Source organism: Colletotrichum karsti (genome assembly GCF_011947395.1).
Source record: "Colletotrichum karsti strain CkLH20 chromosome Unknown Scaffold7, whole genome shotgun sequence".
NCBI lineage: Eukaryota > Fungi > Ascomycota > Sordariomycetes > Glomerellales > Glomerellaceae > Colletotrichum > Colletotrichum karsti.
Genome location: NW_024065907.1, coordinates 832,442 through 853,908, shown reverse-complemented (window position 1 = coordinate 853,908; position 21,467 = coordinate 832,442). Strand labels below are relative to the sequence as shown.

Below are 21,467 nucleotides of genomic sequence, written 5' to 3'. Positions count from 1 at the left end.
ATTGCAGGATGGGTTAGGATGGATGCATCGCTTCATAGCAACATACAGATTTCACAGCACGAATCAAATCTCCTTACCCGTAATTGAGCCCAGTCCAGCTGCTCGTGATGTTGTGACGAAATGTGTCAGTCAGATTCAGGTTGGTCCCTCCATCCAAACTCTTAGTAACCGGTCAAGGTTCCCAAAAACTAACGTCAAAACTTTGTATCCGTGTCTGAGTAAGCTCGTCAGGCATACGTCCACCGTCTCTCACAGATAGCCGCCAGTCCTGATTAGGCTGCATAGATATATCTGCGTAAGACATTGGGCGACATATGGTTTTACATCCTCAATCCTGCACCGCGAGGTCCGTTTATACTACTCTCTTGGCGTGGTGAGGAAGTTAGTGTTGATTGTCCCCTCTTGCTGGAATGCTGTGCTTTCCATCTCGGGAAGGAATGACAACACAGCTGGCTTTTGCCAGCGCCACTTCATGCCTGCCCAAACCAGGGATCGGACCCCTCTCCTGCCTGAGGTATGGGACTGGTTGGACGTTCCTTCCATTCTCGTCTCTTCTTTTTTGAAGGTTCGCTCAGCCCCAGAGGAAAGAGCAATTATGGACTTTATGCTTGGTTCTGGTCAGGCGTGCCGTATAGCAGTGCCTGGTTGATGACATCTACCCGCCACTCTCTCCCAGTCAACCTCGATGAACTAACATACAACATCTTCGACCTTCCAATGCTCTCGCGGCTCGCTTTTGGTTAGCTACCCTCGCACATTAACCACCAGCAGCCTCATTTGAATTCTCTACTATCCCATCCGTCACCTCTAAACCTACCTACTTATTCTCTTCCTTGGCTGCCTACGGGGGAGTCATCGAGCATTCGCTCAAAATGCGCCGGTATAACAGCAATAAGTCGGTATCGGGCGTGAGCAGGTCAAAGTCCACCAAGTCGACCTGCTCGTTCCGTTCTGCCATAGAGAGGCTGGAGCATATCGATCCTGCCATCGCCGACAGAGATGCTCACCTCGCTGCTACTCTCTCTTTCTCCCGTTCTAGCCAGCCTCTTGCTCCTGGCACGGTTGCTTCTGCTTCTGTGTCTCGTCATCCCCTTCATCGGTCTCAAACCGAGTACTCGGGAGATACCGAGAACTACTACGGAGCGGAGACAGCGGACGGCAAGTATGATGAGAACGGACTACGGCGTCAGAAGAGCGTACGGTTCGCCAAGCCTACTCAGAAACCAGATGCCGGTGTTGTGCGCCGTCGAAGTGTTCTCGGCCGCGTCGAGAACCAGCAAAACAGCCCAAATCAGTCCAAGGCGGGTACCGCTCCCTATGTCAGCTCGTACACCGCAAGCTACATCGAGTCTCTGCCGCCTGTAGAGGCGTATATACCTACAGAGGAGCGTTCGTCCGTTTCTTCCTCTCGCGGGAAGTTGCGCAAGTCAAGGTCCATGTTTGCTCCCACTGCCCAGACGCCTGATGCCGAATACTATTTCAGCAACTCACCTGAGCAAGAGAACCCAAGGCCTGCATTGAGACGCAAGTCATTGCAGAATATCAAAGACGCCAAGTCGCCCAAGAAGCATCGGAGCCTGAGAGCCCCGAAGTCCATGAGCTTCCTGAAAACCGGCACAATGAATACGCAGCCGGGTGTTCGAGCAAATCACCACGCCAAGGGGAAGGATGTGCGCGGTAAATTCAGCAAGACTAGTGCCAACGACGAAGGCCAACTGCATCTCAAGAGCCGGTCTTCTGGGATATTTTCCTCCAACATGGAGGGCATGCGCCACTCTATGAGGAACGCATCCACGAACACCCTGGTAGTGCCCAAACAGAGTGGCTCTCTCCGCAAAAAGGCGCGCAAAGTTTCCAACGGGCTTCGGACCAAGTTGAAGTCATTCTTTCGTCGTAGCAAGGACGATGAGATGGAAGAAGACGAGGTTCCAACCACTTCCAACGAACATGGAGGCCGGGGCGCCGAAGCTGGCGGAGACGCCGAAGACGACGACGCCTACATGGAAATCGGTGATCCAGTGGCGGACGAATGCTCCATATCACAAGTACCTTCACGTGTGCCTTCACTTCACAACGCCTCCTCAGCTCAACAACTTCGGTCTCGCCAAGGCAGCATAGAAAGCATCGACAGCGGAAGGAAGGTCTCGGACGACAAGTCGCGAGTTACCAGTTGGACAAATTCAGATACATATACCCTCAACAGCCAAGTTACCTGGAACGGAGAGAAGGATAGGCAGCGACTTTCGGTGATCAAAGAGATTGGGCCCCATGTTTCATCCTCATCCTTCCGTCGGCCTGCATTGAACGGCACCAATCCGTTCGAGTTCGAAGCGATGTCTCCAGAAAAGAAGCTTGAACGATCCGGCGCTGCCCCGGCAGTAGACAGCCAGAGAGTCTTTTCGGCATTGATGGGTCGGCTGAATGAGGTAAAGGAGAAGGAGAATCTGCGACGACAAGCCCTGAGACAGGCCAGTGTCGACGATTTTGGGACGATCAGATGCGTACAGCCAGAGGACGACGTTTTCCAGGACAGTCGGCCAGAAAAAATCCCTGAAACTGGCATTCCTGATACGGAGGACGAGAACGCATCGACTACAGGAAGCGTGATTCACCGCCCCCAGCGATCTGAATCCGGCAGCACGCTATATAAAGCGTACCCAGCACCTACCGCAGGTGATGAGAAGGAGAATGAGCCAACTGTGGCATCGGAATCGACTAAGGACGTTCCAACTGCTCCCAAGGCTTTGTCGACTCGAAGGTCCGCCTTTTTCGGGAGCCCTACGTGCCACCTATTCCGCACCACAAGCCCATATCGTCGAGCCCTGCAAAAGTCGATGCAGGAAACTTCTGAGGTCTCGACACAAATTCGGTCGCCGACGCTGTCAACTCTGAACTTGGACCTGGTTAGCACAAGGCGCCATCCAAGTCTTTCCGTCGAAGATCCACGTGTCGCCTACTCGGAGAGCATCTACTCGGACCAATACCTCTCGCCGAAGGGCAATCCTCCAGCATTGGCTAAGATCGTGACTGGTTCGCTTCGATCACGGCGTCCAAGCAACAGCTCATCGGGGAAACATTCACGTCTGACATACTCTAAGAGCTTCGACTCAAATCTCCCGGTTGAGCGCGATACGGACACGAACACCATCTCCAGCAAACGTCATGAGAGATCCGGCTCTTACAATGCGCCGCGAGCCCCGTTGGTATACACACCGACCATGCCAACAGATCACACGCGAACAGCCTCGTATGCAAGCTCTGTGGAGTGGAAGACGTACTTATCCGCCAACATATCCAAGGCTGATTTGCACGCACCGGCTGCCGCCAAAGGGTTGAGCGAGGTTCGATACGCAAAACCAAGCATGCCAAGAACGGGACACGTGCGTGAGGGAGCACAAATCGACGATGATTCTCCCATATCCTACAAACCAACTGGTCTCGAGAGACCCATCAGGTACCACACACCACTGCGCACTACGAGTCACAACCGCCAGTTCTCGTCTGCAAGCCGTGCTGAAGGCGGAGCTCAAGCGAAGCTTTCAACTTCTAGCAGAGATGAGAATACGGTTCCCTATTCCGATGGTCGGGTATCGAGTCGCGTCCGCGGGATGTACGGACCTCCTCCGATTCCACCAAGGAGTTCGCTGAGAACCGTGCCTTCGATGCCTTTGCTTCAGACGCGAATGTCACAGAGCAACATTCCCATCAAGTCGCCGAAGCGAAAGATGCGCAGCGTGGACAACATGGCTGAGGTCAAGCCAGTCGAGAACCAGCAAAAGCCGAAGACACGGTCGCCTATGAAGTTGGTCAGACGGGCTGGTCTGCGTAACGGTATCAAGCCATCGCTCTCCAGTCCAGGGCTCGCCATGACTGTGGAGCGCCAGTTTGGCCCCATGCTCCTCAGCGACCAGATAGGAAGGGGTTCGCCTGAGGAGAAATGGCAAAATAGGAGCGATCGCCGTCTCTTAGATCCCAGCGACAGTGCAGACTATTCAGACACCACCAGCTCCGAAGACTGGAGGGCTCAGAAGCTTGGCAGTCAGCAGATGGTTGATAATTTTCTCAGTGGCAAGCGTAGATTGCATGGCAGGAGCGAAGAATCGAGAGTGTTCTTGTGATGAGCGTTCACGGTGGAAGCGTGGCGATGTAGTGCTTCTGGGGAATTCCAAAGGGCCGGAGGAGGGCGGCAGTTACGAGGACATTCTTAGCGACAGCGGGCTGATACCAAAGAAGCAGCAGTTATGGTACCGCAAGGCAGTACCCTAATACATGACGCATGTATGCTTATTGCTTTAGACGCTGAGAGTTGCAAACAGTGTATGGCGGGTTGTAATGGCCAAAACGGCAATGCAGATATTAGCTGATGATTCAATGACAATACAGTGTTTTTACACGACGTCGTCTTCAAGACTTGGAAGCAGACCCAAAGCGGTATTGGGCCCACGCAAAGCTTCCCTCTTGCATAGTCCATAGCTGCTTGCCCAGGTCTTCGCCCGCGGCACCAGCAGCAACGTGAAGAGGCATGAGATGGTCCATCCACGGATGAGCCTGCTTGGCGTCGGGCCTCCTGCAGATCTGCGCCAACCTCTCCTGCCTCTCCTCGACCTTGCTCTCGACCGCCTCCTTCAGCGCATTGTCAAAACTGACAGAATAAGGCATCGGCTCCGGTCCGCCGCCCATCTCATACAGATTGTGAACAGACATGCCCGCACCGATAATCACGACGCCCTCATCCCGCAACGCAGAGACGGCCCGGCCCAGCCGATAATGCGCGTCCGGGTCCTCGGAGTGAAACAGCGAGACCTGGACCAGGGGCACGTTCAACGGGTTCGCGTCCGGGTTGAAAGCCACGTGAAAGCCGGCCCAGACGCCGTGGTCGAGGCCCCGCTCCTTGGGCGAGCAGGGGATGTCGTGCGCGGAGAGCAGCGAGCACACGCGGGCGGCGAGCTGCGGGGAGCCGACGTTCGGGTAGGCGGCGGAGTAGTAGTGCAGGGGGAAGCCGGAGAAGTCGTAGATGAGCGGGGCCTCGCCGGGGGCGGCGTTGACGTGGATCTCGGAGCGGGAGGGGGCCTGCCAGTGGGCGGAGAAGACGAGGACGGCGGTCGGGTTCAGGGAGGTGATTTCGGAGCCGATGTGTTGCAGGGTCGGGTAGACCGGGTGGGCTTTGTTGTACATCACGTCGGGCTGCGGTGTTTGTTAGGTGGGATTTGGATGCGATGAGGCTAGAGGGGGGAAGCTTACGCCGCCGTGGGAGAAGAAGTAGACTGGCATCCGCGGTTTCTTTGGTTTTGGTGATGTTGAGGGGTCCATGGTTGACGATTTTGAAAGTGTCGTTGTGAGGGTTGAGAGGTATGAGCGGAGGGTCGGGGAGAGGATGTAGGCTAGTAGGGCGATTGTTGACGAGAGGAGGAATATTGGGTTTAGACGGGCCATGGTGAGACTGTATGTCGCCCGAGGGGAAAAAGGTAGTGAAGAGAATTTGATGTGGTTAGTTTTGCCTTCGCGATGTGAGACCGGTGGTTTATTATGAGTTCGTCGACCGGCCACGGAACGGAGGGGCCGGGGGCGGGGTGGTTTTCGTCGCGCGCGGGATGGTCCACTGGGATGGTGTTTTTTAGCGGCGGGAGGTACGGTAGATCGGATGACGGGTTTGTTTTGGCGGTGGGATCGTCGAGGATGGGGAACTTACCCACTGATGGTATGATACCCAGCTGGCGTTGGAGGCTCTGTTGGTGACTGTAATGTGAGAAATCAACCCCGAGATGGAAATGTAAGATTCAAACCCGTATGTCTTGAGTAACGGGCTCTTTCCCCGATTCTCGAATTGTTGTCATGTGTACCTACCTATTTGAAGGCGCCTCCCTATTCTAAGGCACTTCGTGACTGGTGGAACGTAGGCATGGGGTATATCTTAGCAGTGTCAGGTTTGTTCTTTTCCCTCCAAGAACATCACCATCAACAACATACCCAATCTCGGCCCCCTTCCGCTGCCTTTGAATAAACTACGACACTGATCCGAGTCTTACAAGCGTAAGGTAACAGTTGAGTCTCTGGTCAGCCCCACAGTGCGTTCCAGACGGATCTGCACGCCGATCCGGACGGCCAGGCCCACCCGCATCCTCGGAACGGAGCTGGGAAAAAAAACCACCGTGGACATCTCACCCGGGCACTCACTCCCTAACAAGCTCATGTACTCACTCCAAGGGTTCATCACAACAGCACTCATCGTCATCTCCAGCCTCACGCAACTCACCGAATCTCACGCACAATCGGCCGCTCCTTCCCCCGATCCCGAATCGCACGCTCCTCTAGCCGCGGTCGCACAAGACTCCCTCTTCGGCTCACTCCCCACAGACCCCGACATGTCGTCCATCGCCCGCCAGGCCCCGCTGGTCATCCCGGCCGCGGGCAAGCACACGGCGACCTTCATCTTCGCCCACGGCCTCGGCGACACGGGCATGGGCTGGGCCAGCGCCGTCGAGAACTGGAGGCGGAGGCAGAGGCTCGACGAGGTTAAGTTCGTGCTGCCCCACGCGCCTCAGATCCCCATCACCTGTGTGAGTTCACCCTCGTCAACGCTAAGCTCAGTTCGCCCGCCGTATGAGGTTATGAGACTTGGACGAAGACGAACTTCTGACGCTGACAACCAAACCAGAACATGGGCATGCGCATGCCGGGTTGGTTCGACATAGTAAGTCGCGCCTCCATCCTAGACCGCCACAACATCCCCCCGTCGCCGTCCCGTCTGACACCGTCCGCCCTCCTCGCGCAGAAAACCCTCGACGGCACCGTCGAGTCCCTCCGCGAGTCCGAGGACCAGGCCGGCATCCTGGCCTCCAACGAGTACTTCCACGGCCTCGTGCAGGCCGAGGTGGACGCGGGCATCCCCGCCGACCGCATCGTCCTCGGCGGCTTCAGCCAGGGCGGCGCCATGGCCATCTTCTCGGGCCTCACGGGGCAGCACAAGATCGCCGGCATCGTGGGCCTGTCGTGCTGGCTGCTGCTGAGCGACAAGTTCGCGAGCTTCGTGCCCGAGGCGAAGGCGAACCAGGCCACGCCCGTGTTCCTGGGCCACGGCGACGCGGACCCGCTCGTCAGGCCCGAGCTGGGCGCGTTGACCATGGAGGCGTTGAAGAAGTTGGGGTATGATGTTTCGAGGACGCTTTACCCGTGAGTTTTCCCTACATTTGTGGTCTTTGTCAAGGTTGAGAGGGTTTTTTTTGGAAAGGGTGAGAGTTGCTGACTGAGTTGGTTTGTAGGGGAATGGGTCACTCTGCCTGCCTGGAGGAGCTGGATGATGTTGAGGCGTTCTTGTCGAAGAGGTTGCCGCCTACCGAGAAGTAGGGCCGAGAATAGAGATTGGAGGAGGGTTCTCGCGATAAAATGACACGAGTCGCTAGAGAAGAGCTGCTGCTGGATGGCTAGACACGATAGAGTCGATAATCAGACCTGTGACACGACCATACATGAGCGCGAGTTTTATCAGTGATGGGAGCATACACAGAAAGACAACTTGTCGAAGAGCTTTCTTGCAACAGCCCGGAGATGTTGTTCCTGCGATCTTACATCTTGAAAGACTAATGCACTGAATATCTATTTTCATCGCCTCATTGGACCTTCTCACATCTCATTTTTGGCATTGCAGGAAAGGAATACGATGCAGAAGACCGACAACACTCATCTCCACAGGACAACACATCGAAACCCCATCAGAACCCCTCACCTCGTCACTATTGTGTCCCATAAACGACTCCAACTACAGGATACCATGCCTTCTCCAACCTCCCCAAGCTCTCTCTAATACTGACCTAGGTAGTAAAACCATTCGGTGACCGTCAATGACGCTAACAAAGTGATGTCTGTCAGGGCCCGGGGGTCTTATCGCTACAATGTGGCGCTGCAGCACGCAACCACCTACTGCAAGGCCCCCCAATTGGATCCGGGTAACGGCTACCTACCTGCCTAGGCACTGAGGTAGGTCAGCGGTCAAGAAGCCGCCTCCCGTCCCCCGAATCACAAGGGCCCCCGTCCCGACACCATGCGCAAGCCTATCTTCTGGCCCACATGCTCACACCCAACCGCCCGAGCCCAAAGGTGCCATCCATGGAAAGCTTGCATGGCGGTGCATCTTGCAGCAATCTTCAGCGATCTAATTTTTTTTGGTCCTTCCCTCTTCTTTTTTATTCTCTCCAAGTGAGGGAACAAACGTTGCTCATCACTCCTCTGGAAGGCTCTGCTGGTAATCGACCCCATCTTCCATAACGTTCTTTCCACGACGATGACCTCGACCAACACCATCTGATAAACAAACGAAACGAAACAAAACACAAGAGACTCTCCCCGCAGCGTTGCCATAGTAAACACACACACACAGCTACACACAAACCACGCACACGCACTCCCCCGAACAACCGAAGTCTCGCGGGATTCACCTCCGACCGGGAGACTCTCCACCACCACCACAAAAAGAAGAAAAGATGGCAAGCTCAACAGCAGCAGCAGCCGGCAACGGCTCCGCAGAACCCGACAACCGCCCGGCCACCCCGACGCCCTCGCAGCTCCCTCCGATCCCGAACTCCCCCGTCTACTCCCTCGCCTCGACCGCGAACCCGCTCTCCTCCTTCCACCTCCCCCTCCCGCCGCCCCCGCGGCCCGTCCACGCCGTCCTCACAAAGCCCGACCTCGAGCAGTCCCAGACCGCCTACTCCGACCTCCTCCACACCGCGAAAGCCTACCGCGTCGCCCTCGCTTCTCTCTCCACCGCCGCCTCCGCCTTCGGCTCCGCCCTCGAGTCCTGCGCCCGCCTGAAAGAGGCCCGCGCCGAGAGCCTGACGGGCTCCGGCTCGAATTCCGGCGGCGGCGGCGGCGTCGGCGCACCCCTCTCCGCGAGCTTCACCGCCGGCGGGCCCAGGGGCTCCTGCACCGCCGACCTCCTCCTCTCCGCCTCGGGCGTCCACCACCTCGTCGCCAACCACCAGCAGATCCTCTCCGAGACCGTCTACCGCGACTTCGAGGTCCCCCTCCTCCACGAGCTCGACAAGTGGCGCCAGCGCGTCGACGACGAGGAGGAGGCCTACGTGAGGGAGGTCAAGGCCCGCAGCAGGGAGATACAGCGGCTCGAGAAGGAAGGCCTGAAGCTGCACAAGCAGCGCCGCCGCGACGTCGGCAAGTTCCGCGCACACCTCGTCGAGCTCACCACCAAGCTCGACGGCCTCACGACCCTCCACGGCGACCACGCTAGGACCCTGTTGCGGGAGAGCCAGGACACGAGCGGGCGCATCCTCGAGGCCTCGTGCAGCCTCGTCCGCGCCGAGGTCGACATCTTCGAGTCGCTCGCGCGGAAGGGCTGGAGCGGCGGCGGGCTGGACGAGCTGCTCGAGAAGGGGGCCGACCTGTTCGCGAGCGACGAGGTCGCGGACATGCACCACACCGGCATCGGGCTAGGGAACGGCGGCGGCGGCGGGTCGGCCGAGGCGGCGAAGCTGTTCAGCATCCTCCCGCCCAAGAGCATCCTCGCGGACGCGGCGTCGGACGTGACGAGGTCCGGGGGCCACGGCCACGCGAGGGGGGACAGCCTGATGAGCGACACGGACCGGTACCAGAGTCTGGCGGCCGTCGCGTCGCCCGGGCTCGGGGAGTACGACAACGACGCGGACAGCATCTTCTCCGAGACCAACTTCAACCGGTCGAGGGGGGTGCGGCCGTTCTCGCCGCAGCCCATCAGGCGGCACGCTACGGACGTCACGTATGATAGCCTCGGGGTCGGGTTGAGCGAGGAGTCGCAGCAGGCGGACGATAAGATCGAGGAGAGGGAACACGACGTGCTGAAGGAGGAAGACGACGACGAAAGGGATACGGTGACGGGGCGGCACCCGTGGGGAGACGAGCAGGCGAGCAGCGATGAGACGCGGCCGATATTGGAGAGGGGGTTGGATGATTCACCAGAGATTGTCACCGAATCGGGAGATAGGGGTAGGCCGGAGAGGAGGTGGAGTATAGATGAGAGCGCGTGACGCTCTCGCGTGCGCGCGTTTGTGATGTTATCCGACGGCGGCGAAAGTCATGATTATTCTTTGTTATACCCATTTAGAGGCGTCTATGGATGAGGGACGAACCCTCGGCGCAGCATAGTCTTATAATTGTTCATACAGAATGTTTTTTTGCCATCCTTTCTCTCTGTGTCTGTGTTGTGTGCAAATAGCTTTCGCTCCTACTGAAGACTTCATTCTCCAAACCAGTGTTCCATCCGTCTAAGAAAGAAAAAAAGACACTTAGAAGCTGGTGATGCGTGGTATTCATGGACCATTAATAAAAAAACGACGAAGAAACTTTTCCTCCAAACGCCATCCCACCAAACCCTCCCCTCCTTTGAGAACCCAACCACACCCTTTATTTCATGTCTAGGGAAAAAAGAAACTCCCCCAAAGCGCACGGCAAAACCTCTCTCTCTCCCTCTTCAGTCGTCCTTGTCGGCGCTCAGGATCTCGCCGCCGAACAGGCCGAACGTGGCGTCAAGCCACCAGATGACCTTCCAGTACAGGCTGGCGCGGTTCCAGTCGAAGTCGCCCGAGTCGGTGCGCGGCACCTCGTTTCCTATCATGGAGCCGCTGAACCACTTGAGGAACGGGACCGCGTTGACGAGGCGCTGGGCGTAGCTCTGCTGCGGGAGCAGGGCCTGCTCGGCGGGGAGGAGCTTCGCCCGGCGCGCGGTGGGGATGCGCCGGCAGAAGAGGCTGTCCGTCTCGGTCCGGAGGAGGGGCTGTTGTTGTTGTTGTTGGGAGGAGAAGAGGGACTCGTCGAGAGGGGGCGCGTCGGTCATGGTCACGGTCATGGAGGAGGTGTTGGAGATGGTGGCGGTCTCGATCGTGTTGGAGGAGGTGAGGGACGTCGGCGGGGAGAGGTCGGACATGGAGCGGGCGTTTGCGGCGGAGGAGAAGGGGTTGTTGTTCGTCGTCTTCGTGTGGCGCTGGCGGGGGGTCGCGTGGTTGCCGAAGCTGCTTGCGGGGACGGACTTGGAGCGGTGGTGCTCGTCTTGCGTGGGCACGAGGGAGTCGACGTCCGGGACGGCCTCGTCGCGGGCGGGCGGGTAACCGTTGAAGGGCTCGGCGTAGACGAGGTATCCGTTCACGCGCTGGGGGCTGGCGTAGACGGCGGCGTCCGCGGCCTCGGCGGACTCGAACGTGACCTTGACCCAGTGCTCCCCGCCGTATGCGCGGTTGACCTTTGCGCGCTCTTCGGGCGTGAGGGCGCGGCGGCGGGTGAAGGCCGGGTCGCGCAGCTCCGACTTGTACCGGCGCTGCTCGAGGGGCGGCTCGCGGGGGTAGTCCTCGCAGATGAGGCCTGCGAGCTGCTCGAAGTGGGAGATGGCGGCGTACTGCTGCGCCTGGGAGCGGTAGCCGCGGAGGACGACTTCGGTGGGCTCGCGGCGGGCCTGGCGGGGGCCGGAGGAGGCGACGGGGGCTTCGTCGGAGGCCAGGAGGGGCGGTTGTGAGAGGCCCGAGGTCTTGCGTTGTTGGGTGACCGCGGAGGAGGACGCGGCGGCGGCGGCGGCGGCGCCTGGTGCTGTCGAGGCGGCGTTGGCGGCTGTGTTGAGGTTGGTGGTGATTGCTTGGGAGGAGATCCAGTCGCCGAAGATCTTGTCGGCGGCGGCGACGGTCGGGTTCTCGCGGCGGGCTGGGGTGCCGGTGCGGGAGCGCGAGCGGCGGGTGGACTTGCCGAAGGAGCCTGTCTCTGGAGCGCCGCGGCGGGATCTGGCGCCGGGGAGGCCGTCTTGTCTGTGGGAGGAAGTGGTCATGTTAGCTGGATGTCATTGCGCTCTTGTTGCGGGCGGACCTCGTCGAGGCTGGGTTTCGTCGCGTCGAGGGAGGGACGTACTGTGGGAACACCATGGCGTAGGGGCGTTTAATGCCGTCGTCGCCTATGTAGAGTTCCTCATCGGGAACGTTGTGGAGGATGAGAGGCGCCATTGTGTGATTTAAGGCGTCGCTGCCTCGAGGGTCGACAAAGCCGGCTGTCGAGGTGGAGGACGGTGTCGGGGATTCGATCTGCTTCGATGACGGGGAAAGCACTGGGACTCGCACGAAAGAAAATGAGAGCTGTGAAAGGAGTGTCTGGGTGGTCGTCGAGGTTCTGTTTGGCCTTCGGCGTGACAGGAAAACAAAGAGATTAAGCTCCTCGATGTGTTGACTTCACATGCGATGGCAGCTGGCGATGATTTTCCACTGCGAAAATAGCTGACCGGGCCTGACCCAGCAACGACGGACTATTAAAGGCCCGGCTTCCGATCGCTTGTGTGACAGGCCGGGGTCGGGTCCGACCAGGTGGGCCCATCTCCAACCCGCTTTCCCAACCCCGGCCCTTACATCCTTTACCTGGACACCCCATCTTCTTGCTCTACACTACAACTACCACGACTTCAATCACATGTTTTATCTATATCCTCCTACCTTACACATGATCGTGTGCATGATTCCAGCCTGCATCTGCAAGCATGAAGCTGAGCTAGAGCTTCTCGCAGGCAGCAAACCATGGCAGTCGCCCTAGACACCCATAGCCGAACACTAAGTTGGCAGACGTTCATTGCTGATAGCCTTCAATCTCCCGGCCTGGACCTTTGCAAGTACCGAACAGCCTCCAACCCGCAGAGCAGCACAACACCTTCCGCGGACCGTTGCTCTGCATGCGGCTTCGCGCAGAACCCGGCGAGGCAGCATGTGATCTAGCGTCGTTCCGCCCCAATCTCATCGGTGTAACATGAGATTATGTCCCTCCGTCAACTTCTATTGGTTACGATTTGCTATCCCGGTTGGGACGTATGGCCTACTTGTCAAGTCGCGCCGTAACTTACCGCTATATGCCGGAGTTTTCTCCGAGTGTTATACCCGCTTCGTAAAAGGTTTCGGGGCTGATAACGGTCCCCGGACCAGCTCCATTCCGACACGACGTCCCGGGCGGAGACACGGCGCTATGAAACTTTCTCGGGCTTTGCAGCAGATCTCTCCGGTTCCGAGGCCGAAGCCCGGCTTCCAATAAGCGGACCCGGCCAGCCACGTCGTCTTCACTGCCGCGGACTCGCTTTTTTCTGACGGTGCTTCAGACTCACAGTATACAGGTTTCTTGCAGCTATAACGCTGACGACCACGCTAATGATAACATCGGGCGCCAATGACCTGTTACGGTATGTCGTCCAGCCCCGGATTGGGTGTCAGCAATTCCGATCGCGATCAGTCAATGCATGCAGGGTTCTTACAGCCGGTTTTCAGACCATCTTGTTACCACTGTCATGGTCTTTCTTGACGACCGCCACGTACCCGGAGCTGGTCATGGATGAGAGCCGTTGAAAGCCCACTTAATAAACGAATCTATACCCCGGAACCGACACTGAAAAAGGAAGTCCTCTGCGTTGGAATCACGCCTTTTGATTTGTCCATCTTCAACAATCGGACATTGACAAATGGAAAACGAAGAAAGCGTTACTTCAAGACCCGTAAATCAACGAATCGGCGTCGCAACCAACACACATCCTGCCAAGAATAACACCAGGGATATCGGATTTCCCGGATGCATAATACAACAATGCCATTATGTTCCAACTGCCGTTCGTCCAATCGAACTTCTATGTGAGTAGCAGGTAAGCACTCTATCGCTCATGACGTTTGTACAGAAAGAAGAAACCGCCTGATTGCCTCAACAAAGCTCCAAGAAAACATCGAACCATCCGCTGACCAATTACATGCTCTGATTCCGATATCACGTCCATTCTAGGAAGTCGGGGGCGCAGGAACGACAAACGCCCCGGTCTCGATGTCCTTTTGGGCCTCCAGACTCATGTTGACAATCTCGATGATGACGTGCTGCCGCTCAGCCTCAAGATGCTCCTCCGAAACGGCGTTTCCGTACCAGATCGACGCGTAAATGTCGATTCCCCTCGTCCCGTACTGACCAAACTCCGCGCCATCCACGTCGCGCGCCGCGATGTTCAGCACCCCGAAGTTGGTGTCCTTGCCGTCCACCAAGTTCTTGTCCCCGCAGGCCTTGACCAGGAACTCGGGCAGAGGACGGACCATGAGTCTCTCCGCGCACAGGGCAGGGCTGTAGTTGGGTATGGTGAAGTTGGTGATCGTGCCGCCCCAGCCCTCGAGGATCCGGGAGACGCCGCTGCCGGTGGTGAAGTCGGAGTGCTTGAAGTAGTGCTCCGCGTTGGCGCGGTTGTTAGCCGCATCGGCTTGCGGGGACGACGACCACGCAGAGAAGGCCCAAGCGGTGACGTTGGGAAGGGAGACTACGGCGCGGGCCTCGACCGCATTCCAGGTCTCGGGCTGGTCGAGGTCCGATTTGTCGTTGATTTCGTACCAGAACTGGCGGGCTTCTATGATGTCCCGCTCGAAGATGTCGAGGAAGCCCTGGTCCCCGATGGCCGTCTTCCGTTCGTACAGCTTGTTCATGCACTCCTCTGCCTCGGAAGGTGGTGGGTTCTTGGTGCAATGTGTCCGGTCGTTGATAAGGTCCCAGACGTATCGGCATCTGTCCAACTCGAAGTCGGTCTTCTTCCCGAGCTTCGCAGGTCCGGAAAGGATGTAGTCGTAGCCACCAGCATTCTCTGTCCAGTTGCCAAATGATGGCCATGGAGTGCTCTCAGCGAGTGCCAGAGAGGCCAAGGAAGCTATTACGAACGGTAACATGGCTGGAGAAATGATTACGAAGTAGATCCCAAGAATCCGAGTGCACGATCCTTCTCTTAAATTTGAGAAGAATACTGACAAGATCCGTGGCTTATATATTGCACTTTCGACCCGATGCCCACACTTTATCAACCGCCACTCGGGATGGGCGCAGCCCTCCCAAACACCTGGTTCTCGCCGTATCGCGTAAGCTGTCCAATCACGCTTGTCATCTGACACAACGACGAGAATACAGTCATCCTCGACAAGGAAGCAGAAATTGAACTTTGGTAGATTGACGGGGCCCACTCCGTTGGGAAATGGCTAGCTTGGAATCCAACTTTTCGACCGCCAAAAAGCAAAAGAAAGTTCGCAGGCACCAAGCGAATGCGCCGTTGCATGCATGCACAGGGGGTGGGTCCCAAAAAAACAAAGGTCAGCAAGAAACGCCGGTAAAGGCTCTTTGACGATGGACATCGACCAACGGCTTAACCGCGGGCATATGGTAAGTGAGAATGGGGTCAACGGGTGTATCCCTCAAGGTCTTCGGGTGAATCGGGTGTATTGCTGTCGGCTGTGTCAATCATGGGGTTTGGATTATGCAGGACCAACGACAACTACGCCGCCACACGATCAATATCTCAGCTTTGGGGGCCGCCAAGACTCGATGCCCAGCATCGATTAGTTCCAACGACAAGATGAAAGGTGTTGGAGATGGACACCCCTTAATATGCGAAGAAAAGAAACCACAGAAGTAAGGGAGAGGAAACCTGATCCTCAATGTTCTTAGTCGCCGAGGCAGACTGGCATCTTCTTCGGTAAGAGACATTCAGCAGAGTCAAGCCCGCCTATTGGTTTTAATGAATCATGATCATGCAATCATGGATAGAGACAACATTCAGTCTGCGAACTTCAATGATCATCGAATTCCCATATCCAGCACGAGTTGTGAGCTGAGCAATAAATCTCTGAGTGGATGAATTTTGCCAATTCCCTACTAAATCATTATGAGTACACGTCTGGCTTTTTTCCTTCTCCAGACTCCCTTCTTGGCACTGCATTGAAATCCTGCCTGCCCTCAAATTTTTTGACGGTGGGGGCGACTTTGTAACATCGATATGATATATCATGATACGTCGTTCTATCAATGCAGTTTTCCTTGGTCTAGAACTTGATGGAGAACAGCTGTTTTTCTGCTACATGTAACATAGTTGAGGCTGCAGAGATTCTGCTTACTGTCATACAATACCGCGTACTAGCATGGGTCAGAGATGCTATTAATACCTCATATTATACTGCTTTTTATGCTGGGTAGATGCAAGAGCTGCGCGAAGCGTAAGCCACGCAATAAACCAAACGGGTAACATAGTTGAGATCATTCAATTGATCAATTACCACTGCAGGCTGGTTCGTGTGACATCGCGCGTCAGCTCAACGTAAGAAAGTGAGCACAAAGAAGCAGTTGTATGCAACGTCTTTTCATAACTGTCACATCTAAATGATTATCTTTATCTTTGGCTAGTTCTTATGGGATTCCGACGGCAACATAAGAACAGTACCTGAAAAATGGGATAGCAGGAGCTTAAGTCATGACCCCTCTTCGAATTTCAAGACATGATTAGAGCCGCTTGGTGTGATTAAGTTTCAATATCTATGTATTAATTCGCTTTTGGGTGCGTGTGAATGAGATTGTGTGCTTTACTTCTAGTGTGTTTATTTGCAGTATTACAAATCAGATCTAGCGACCCTTGACGTCTAGAACCAGAGCTGTCGCACGAAATCTCGAACTAGATGTACAAGAGCCTCGCTGTTGGAAGAAAATTTCAATTCATCAAAAATTTCAACGCATTACAATTATTTGAGCTATTATTAAGGTAGAGGAAGTGTAGGGAACCGGCAGGCCTGCTTTAAAGCCGCATTCGGCATATTTAGCCACACGCACTGCCACATCATGGGTAGCCCGATGTTGCTCCACCCTCAAGGACGCCTTTTTTAGGGCCATTGATGATGCGTTCCATTGTCTTTGACCGGGATCAACTGGGAAAAATCGTGGGGAGTTGGAAACTGGCACTCCCCTGACGTTTCTGGATGCCGGCTGTTGAACGGCATTCGGGTCAGCTCTATCCGCTAGACTTGCTTAAGCAATTGCTCAACTCTGACGCTGGTGGCTGGCTGGCCCTCGACTCCGACGGCCGATCCCGCTTCAACTCAGGGCCCAGTCGTTGAGCCTGGCACACCTTTTCCAACCAGGCTCAACAACCATTCAAAGAACATTTCCGCAAATCTTGTTAAACAAAAGAAGCGTCATCGGTGCGGCAACTGCTAGTCGTTGGATTTCTGAAGGCACAACTCACTGACGAAGTCTAGATACCCATCACCATGGCTACCCGTACGCGTCAGGAGGGCCCGACTGAGGTGACTATCGCGACGCGTGACTCCTATGTCGGATACAAGCAAGACACGAGAGAGCTCATCCAATGGATGATGAAGACGACCAGATTCATTCTCGCGTCACGAGGCGGCACCGACGGCGATGCGTCGCTCCCGGCCGGAGTGAGTCCGTCCGGAGAAACGAATGTTGCCGGCTTAGTGGGCATGGCGAAACTCATCGCCGAGAATGGCGCGCCGGTGTCTGGCAGCATCTTTCGTCGGCTTCTCTCAATCGTGCGAGCAAGACGAAGCCACTATGCTGCATTTACAGACTATGTGTCAATGTTCCCTGACGAACACATGGAGAAGAGCAACAAGATGCACAGACACTTCATCGACTCACTCATCGAAATCTTCCAAATTTTGGGTGGCATGGCTTGGTGGGATAAACAGATGGAGGCTAACAACATAGCGACAAAGCCTACCAACGCGGAAGCTGAACAGATCGAGGAGATGAAGGGTGTCGTCTTTAGCAACAAATTCGCTACTCTGAGTCTCACTCACGGAGAGTCCACCGAGCGCCCCGATGATAAGCCCTCAGAAGAAGTCTCCGAGGAAGATTCTGAAGCTGAAGTGGAGGTTGTAGAAACCAAGTCCGCAAAGAAAAAATCCAGCAAAGGGAAGAAAGGCAAGAGCAAGAAGGGCAAGCCGGCGCGCAAGACTCCCAAGGCACCAAAGAGACCGAGAGAGGTCATGGAGGAGACACCTCTCGACAGCTACCGTCTGCTTGAAGAGGATGATAGTCTCATGACGAGTTTCACCATGGCTGCCTTGGCGTTCAAGGCAGAGTGGTCTCAGACCCGAAACTACATCCAGGATCTTTGGCATGACGTTGCCTACGAAAAGTTCAACAGCGCAATTGCTGGAGGGGTTTCCAATGTTGCCCTCGCCAAAATCAAGAAGACCGAGTTGGAGATGTTTGCCGACTTCCCCAAACACAACTGCTTCGAAAGCATCGTTCTTGCACTCAACAGGGGCAACACCGATCAACTGCAGAAGTTGTCCGATGAGAAGGCCGCACGCTCGTCCAAGAAGAAATGCCCCGATTGTCAAATTGACGTAAGGGAGCAACTGCTTTTATACTCTTATAACGACTTGGTAGACTTCGTCGAAGACTTTCAGAAAAGTCGCAGCTGCCGGCCAACAAAAGCAATGCGGGCCTGGCTCGGCAAGTGGAACCCAGACTTTGATCTTAAATCGGCAACTAAGGAGGAAAGGATCAAATGGCGTCGATCCTTCACGATCAACTGGCTGTACGATTTAGTCAACCAGTATTCCGCATTGGAGCATCAGGAGAGAGGCGACAAATGTTTCTCTGAAGCCGTGGACTGGTCTCCGAGCGGGCCGACCGGACAATTGCGAAAGCTTCTTGGCCTCACCGATCTGGCATGGTTTGTCACCGATCTTGTCTCTCAGAAGACAGGCACAGATGCCCGCCGCAAGATCCCTCCACACATCGTCTTCCAGTTGCAATGTATCATCGACGCTACCACCGTATACCGCGGTTGGTCGTTGTGCGTACATGGAACTCATCGTTTGGAGGCCCCTGATCCCGATTTCTACCCAATGCGAGATGTGGAACACTTCCTGGGTCCGGATCCAAACGCACCCAACGATATCCATCGCTCCCATCGAGACCAGAATGAGTCTTACGGGGGGTATCTTCAGGGTTCCGATGACTTGAAGGGGGTGACCAAGCATTACACCAACATGATGCCCGAACACTACGAATACATCTACCACATCCTCGACCAAACCACCGACTTCCTCAAAGAGCGCCTAGGCTGGTCTGATCTAGACTGCGACAAGCCAGGTATTCCACCACCTCGACTTCCAAGTCCTCAATCAGATGGGGTGTGGGAATTTTCACCGTATTCATGCGGCGTTTCTTTGGTCGAAGCACTTCAGGTCGCATACTGCACTGGCATGAGGCTACTGGACATTATGCCCGAGCCAGTGCTAACGACACACATTGAGTGCCTCTTGTCTCAACAAGATCTTTTCAAAGACAAGGGTTACGCTGGGATACCTGCCAACCGCCTCATGACGGGGCTATGGCCACATGCAGTTTGGCCCAGTCGGTTTATTCCAGGCCGCAATTTTCCCGGTGACGTTGATGGTCATTTGGCGCTCTTGGATATATGGGAAAAATATTGCTACAAACGTGACTATACAAGTCGCTGGAAAACTCAGCCGAAATCTACCACTTTGGCCGGAGGTATACCCTGCGTATTTCCAGTCAGGGAGAACATCGACTTCAAAAAGGTATCACACTTGATGCTGTACCAAGAGGCAGGTTGGGACCCGAGCAAAATACCCGACAATGAGCTCGAGCCCGCGTCGGCCATTACCTCAATGCGATTAAGCCGAACACCAATCTATTATGACGTCTACGGCAAGCGATGGGATTTCGAGCATACGGAACTAGTCCAGCATGTCAATCACGAGGGTTGGCGTGATGACTGGCAAGGAAACGAAATCCCAGTCAAGCTGGGTTTCACGCGGATGATGGAAGCCATGCACTTGCTCAGACCTGATTTTGCGGCCAAGACCGCCGGCGAGGAGCTTACGAAGAAGGCCTTCAACAAGTTGGAGACAATTTTGGAAGACTTGGAAGTTGCCAAGATGGATTTGTGGAATGACATTTGTGGCCAACGGGGCTACTCTGCCGTAAACTTCCCGATCCTTATATGGTGGCTCCACGTCGTCTTTGTCGGCATTGAGAAGCAGCTCTTTGAGGAAAAGAGTCCCTCTTTTGACTTTTACTACAAGGGCGCCAATCGGAAGGATCTTCTGACAACCAAGCGTCTTAAACTGTCAAAACTCATCATGGAAGGGGAAGACAAGCGCCTGAAGGAAATTGCTGTCGATCAGTTCAAGTATCATTACCAGTTGGCGAGCAACTTCATGTATTGGAAAAACTCCATGGAACATCCGCTGAGGATACAGTCTGAAAAAGTGGGCGTCGAAGTGCCCGAGTATCTCAGGTCTCTTTGCACTGTCATGTAAGTCGAGAGGCGGAATGCGGACGTGCCAGCGAGATTTGTCAAATGCAGGAAGGATGGTGAATATAAGTCCAATAGAACTTGACCCCTATTTTTGTATCATCCTGCCTACCGGCACATATGTCTTGAACTAACTTCAAGGCTTGATTAAGCATGTTAGAGTGGGGAATGTTGGGAATGTAATCTTGATGTCAGTTTTCGGTGACAAATTTCATCAACTCACAGGTTGAAACTGCATAATACTTTCAATATGTCACCAAACTGGAGCGATCTGCCACGACCGCTGGGAACCACAGCATTTGAATTTATCGCTCGAAGTGGTCCAAGAGCATGGCTGACAGACTTGAGAGCAAAGCCCAGGTCTGGTGGGCGCCCAGGGCATTCAGTAACCAATCCCACTACTCGTTCAAAACCACCAAGGTCAGCAGGCATAATAAGGAGGTGTCGATGTAACCAGAGGCGGCGTAGGGTGGGACCCATGTTGAGAATCGCTGCGTCTAGATCTCTAGATATACCAGGCATTTGCCCGCCCAGCCATCGGGGCTTCAGACGTCTGAAGGATCTTTGGCTGTGATAGGACCGGATGTATTCGCCCTTGCCAATGCGATATCCACACGGACCCCGAAAGTAAGAGTCGTGATGCAGTTCAAAAGTGAGCTCATAACCCTGCCCGCCCAAGACCCTGTTCCCCTTTTGCGCCGCAACGCTAGCATGGGTTACAGGATCCGGACCGCTCCGCAGCCGGCGACGTTCGAAGTGTTCATGCAGTACCCTAGTCGCCTTCACGCCCTCCAAATCGACTTTGAGGGCGCAATTTGCAGATGTCAAGTGAAATAAATGCTATTCTACTGATATACATGGTGTTTTCAAAGAAGCTTACGTGTCATCAAATTGGGCTTTTTCCTCTTTTTTTTTTTTCCCTTTTTTTTTTTTTTTTTTTGAAACAGCCAGGGCACCAGCAAAGTGAATTCTCGTTGTACAATTGTACAAGACATATTCCACTGGAGGCCATGAAGCAGTAGGCTCCAAGACGTCTGGCTGAGACAGAATGGGCATTCAGACAAGATTTCGATTGGAAGAAAAAATAGGAAAAGAAGCCGAAGCTTACATGCGGCTTTAGTCACCTAGTTGTAAAAATCCAAAGTCCTTCCTATTATGAGCAAGTCTGTATGCCCATTATTCATGGACCCTAGCCAGAGCTAAACGGCCAGGCTGGACCAAAGTCCGTGGAACTTGATAGACATGACTGAAGCAGTTCAGGAATCAGGACCCTGACAAGACCCTGAGCGGCTTATGGCATCTGGGATGTTTCTCTCCGCATGACTGCATCTCATCTCCACAGAGGCAAGGTTCGTCCTGCGGGCAAAGACCC

At 55.1% G+C, this 21,467-nt stretch overlaps 7 protein-coding genes across 7 annotated transcripts; 4 read left to right on the top strand and 3 right to left on the bottom strand.

The window, feature by feature from the left end:
• Positions 1–872: 872 nt before the first annotated feature.
• Positions 873–4,118, top strand: CkaCkLH20_03056 (uncharacterized protein; the record flags this gene model as incomplete). Its single annotated transcript, XM_038885775.1, has 1 exon — positions 873–4,118. The coding sequence occupies one exon, from the start codon at positions 873–875 to the stop codon at positions 4,116–4,118; it is 3,246 nt and encodes a 1,081-aa protein (XP_038748974.1).
• Positions 4,119–4,404: 286 nt separating this feature from the next.
• On the bottom strand, positions 4,405–5,310 carry CkaCkLH20_03055 (uncharacterized protein; the record flags this gene model as incomplete). Its single annotated transcript, XM_038885774.1, has 2 exons — positions 4,405–5,184; positions 5,242–5,310. The coding sequence occupies 2 exons, from the start codon at positions 5,308–5,310 to the stop codon at positions 4,405–4,407; spliced, it is 849 nt and encodes a 282-aa protein (XP_038748973.1).
• An 878-nt stretch (positions 5,311–6,188) lies between these two features.
• On the top strand, positions 6,189–7,344 carry CkaCkLH20_03054 (uncharacterized protein; the record flags this gene model as incomplete). Its single annotated transcript, XM_038885773.1, has 3 exons — positions 6,189–6,557; positions 6,656–7,170; positions 7,260–7,344. 3 exons carry the CDS (start codon positions 6,189–6,191, stop codon positions 7,342–7,344), a joined length of 969 nt encoding a protein of 322 aa, XP_038748972.1.
• A 1,133-nt stretch (positions 7,345–8,477) lies between these two features.
• Positions 8,478–10,013, top strand: CkaCkLH20_03053 (uncharacterized protein; the record flags this gene model as incomplete). The annotated part of the gene is made up of 1 exon (XM_038885772.1): positions 8,478–10,013. The coding sequence occupies one exon, from the start codon at positions 8,478–8,480 to the stop codon at positions 10,011–10,013; it is 1,536 nt and encodes a 511-aa protein (XP_038748971.1).
• Positions 10,014–10,456: 443 nt separating this feature from the next.
• CkaCkLH20_03052 (uncharacterized protein) lies at positions 10,457–11,966 on the bottom strand (the record flags this gene model as incomplete). Its single annotated transcript, XM_038885771.1, has 2 exons — positions 10,457–11,774; positions 11,875–11,966. 2 exons carry the CDS (start codon positions 11,964–11,966, stop codon positions 10,457–10,459), a joined length of 1,410 nt encoding a protein of 469 aa, XP_038748970.1.
• Positions 11,967–13,760: 1,794 nt separating this feature from the next.
• On the bottom strand, positions 13,761–14,681 carry CkaCkLH20_03051 (uncharacterized protein; the record flags this gene model as incomplete). The annotated part of the gene is made up of 1 exon (XM_038885770.1): positions 13,761–14,681. The coding sequence occupies one exon, from the start codon at positions 14,679–14,681 to the stop codon at positions 13,761–13,763; it is 921 nt and encodes a 306-aa protein (XP_038748969.1).
• A 2,358-nt stretch (positions 14,682–17,039) lies between these two features.
• Positions 17,040–20,099, top strand: CkaCkLH20_03050 (uncharacterized protein; the record flags this gene model as incomplete). Its single annotated transcript, XM_038885769.1, has 1 exon — positions 17,040–20,099. The coding sequence occupies one exon, from the start codon at positions 17,040–17,042 to the stop codon at positions 20,097–20,099; it is 3,060 nt and encodes a 1,019-aa protein (XP_038748968.1).
• Positions 20,100–21,467: the final 1,368 nt, after the last annotated feature.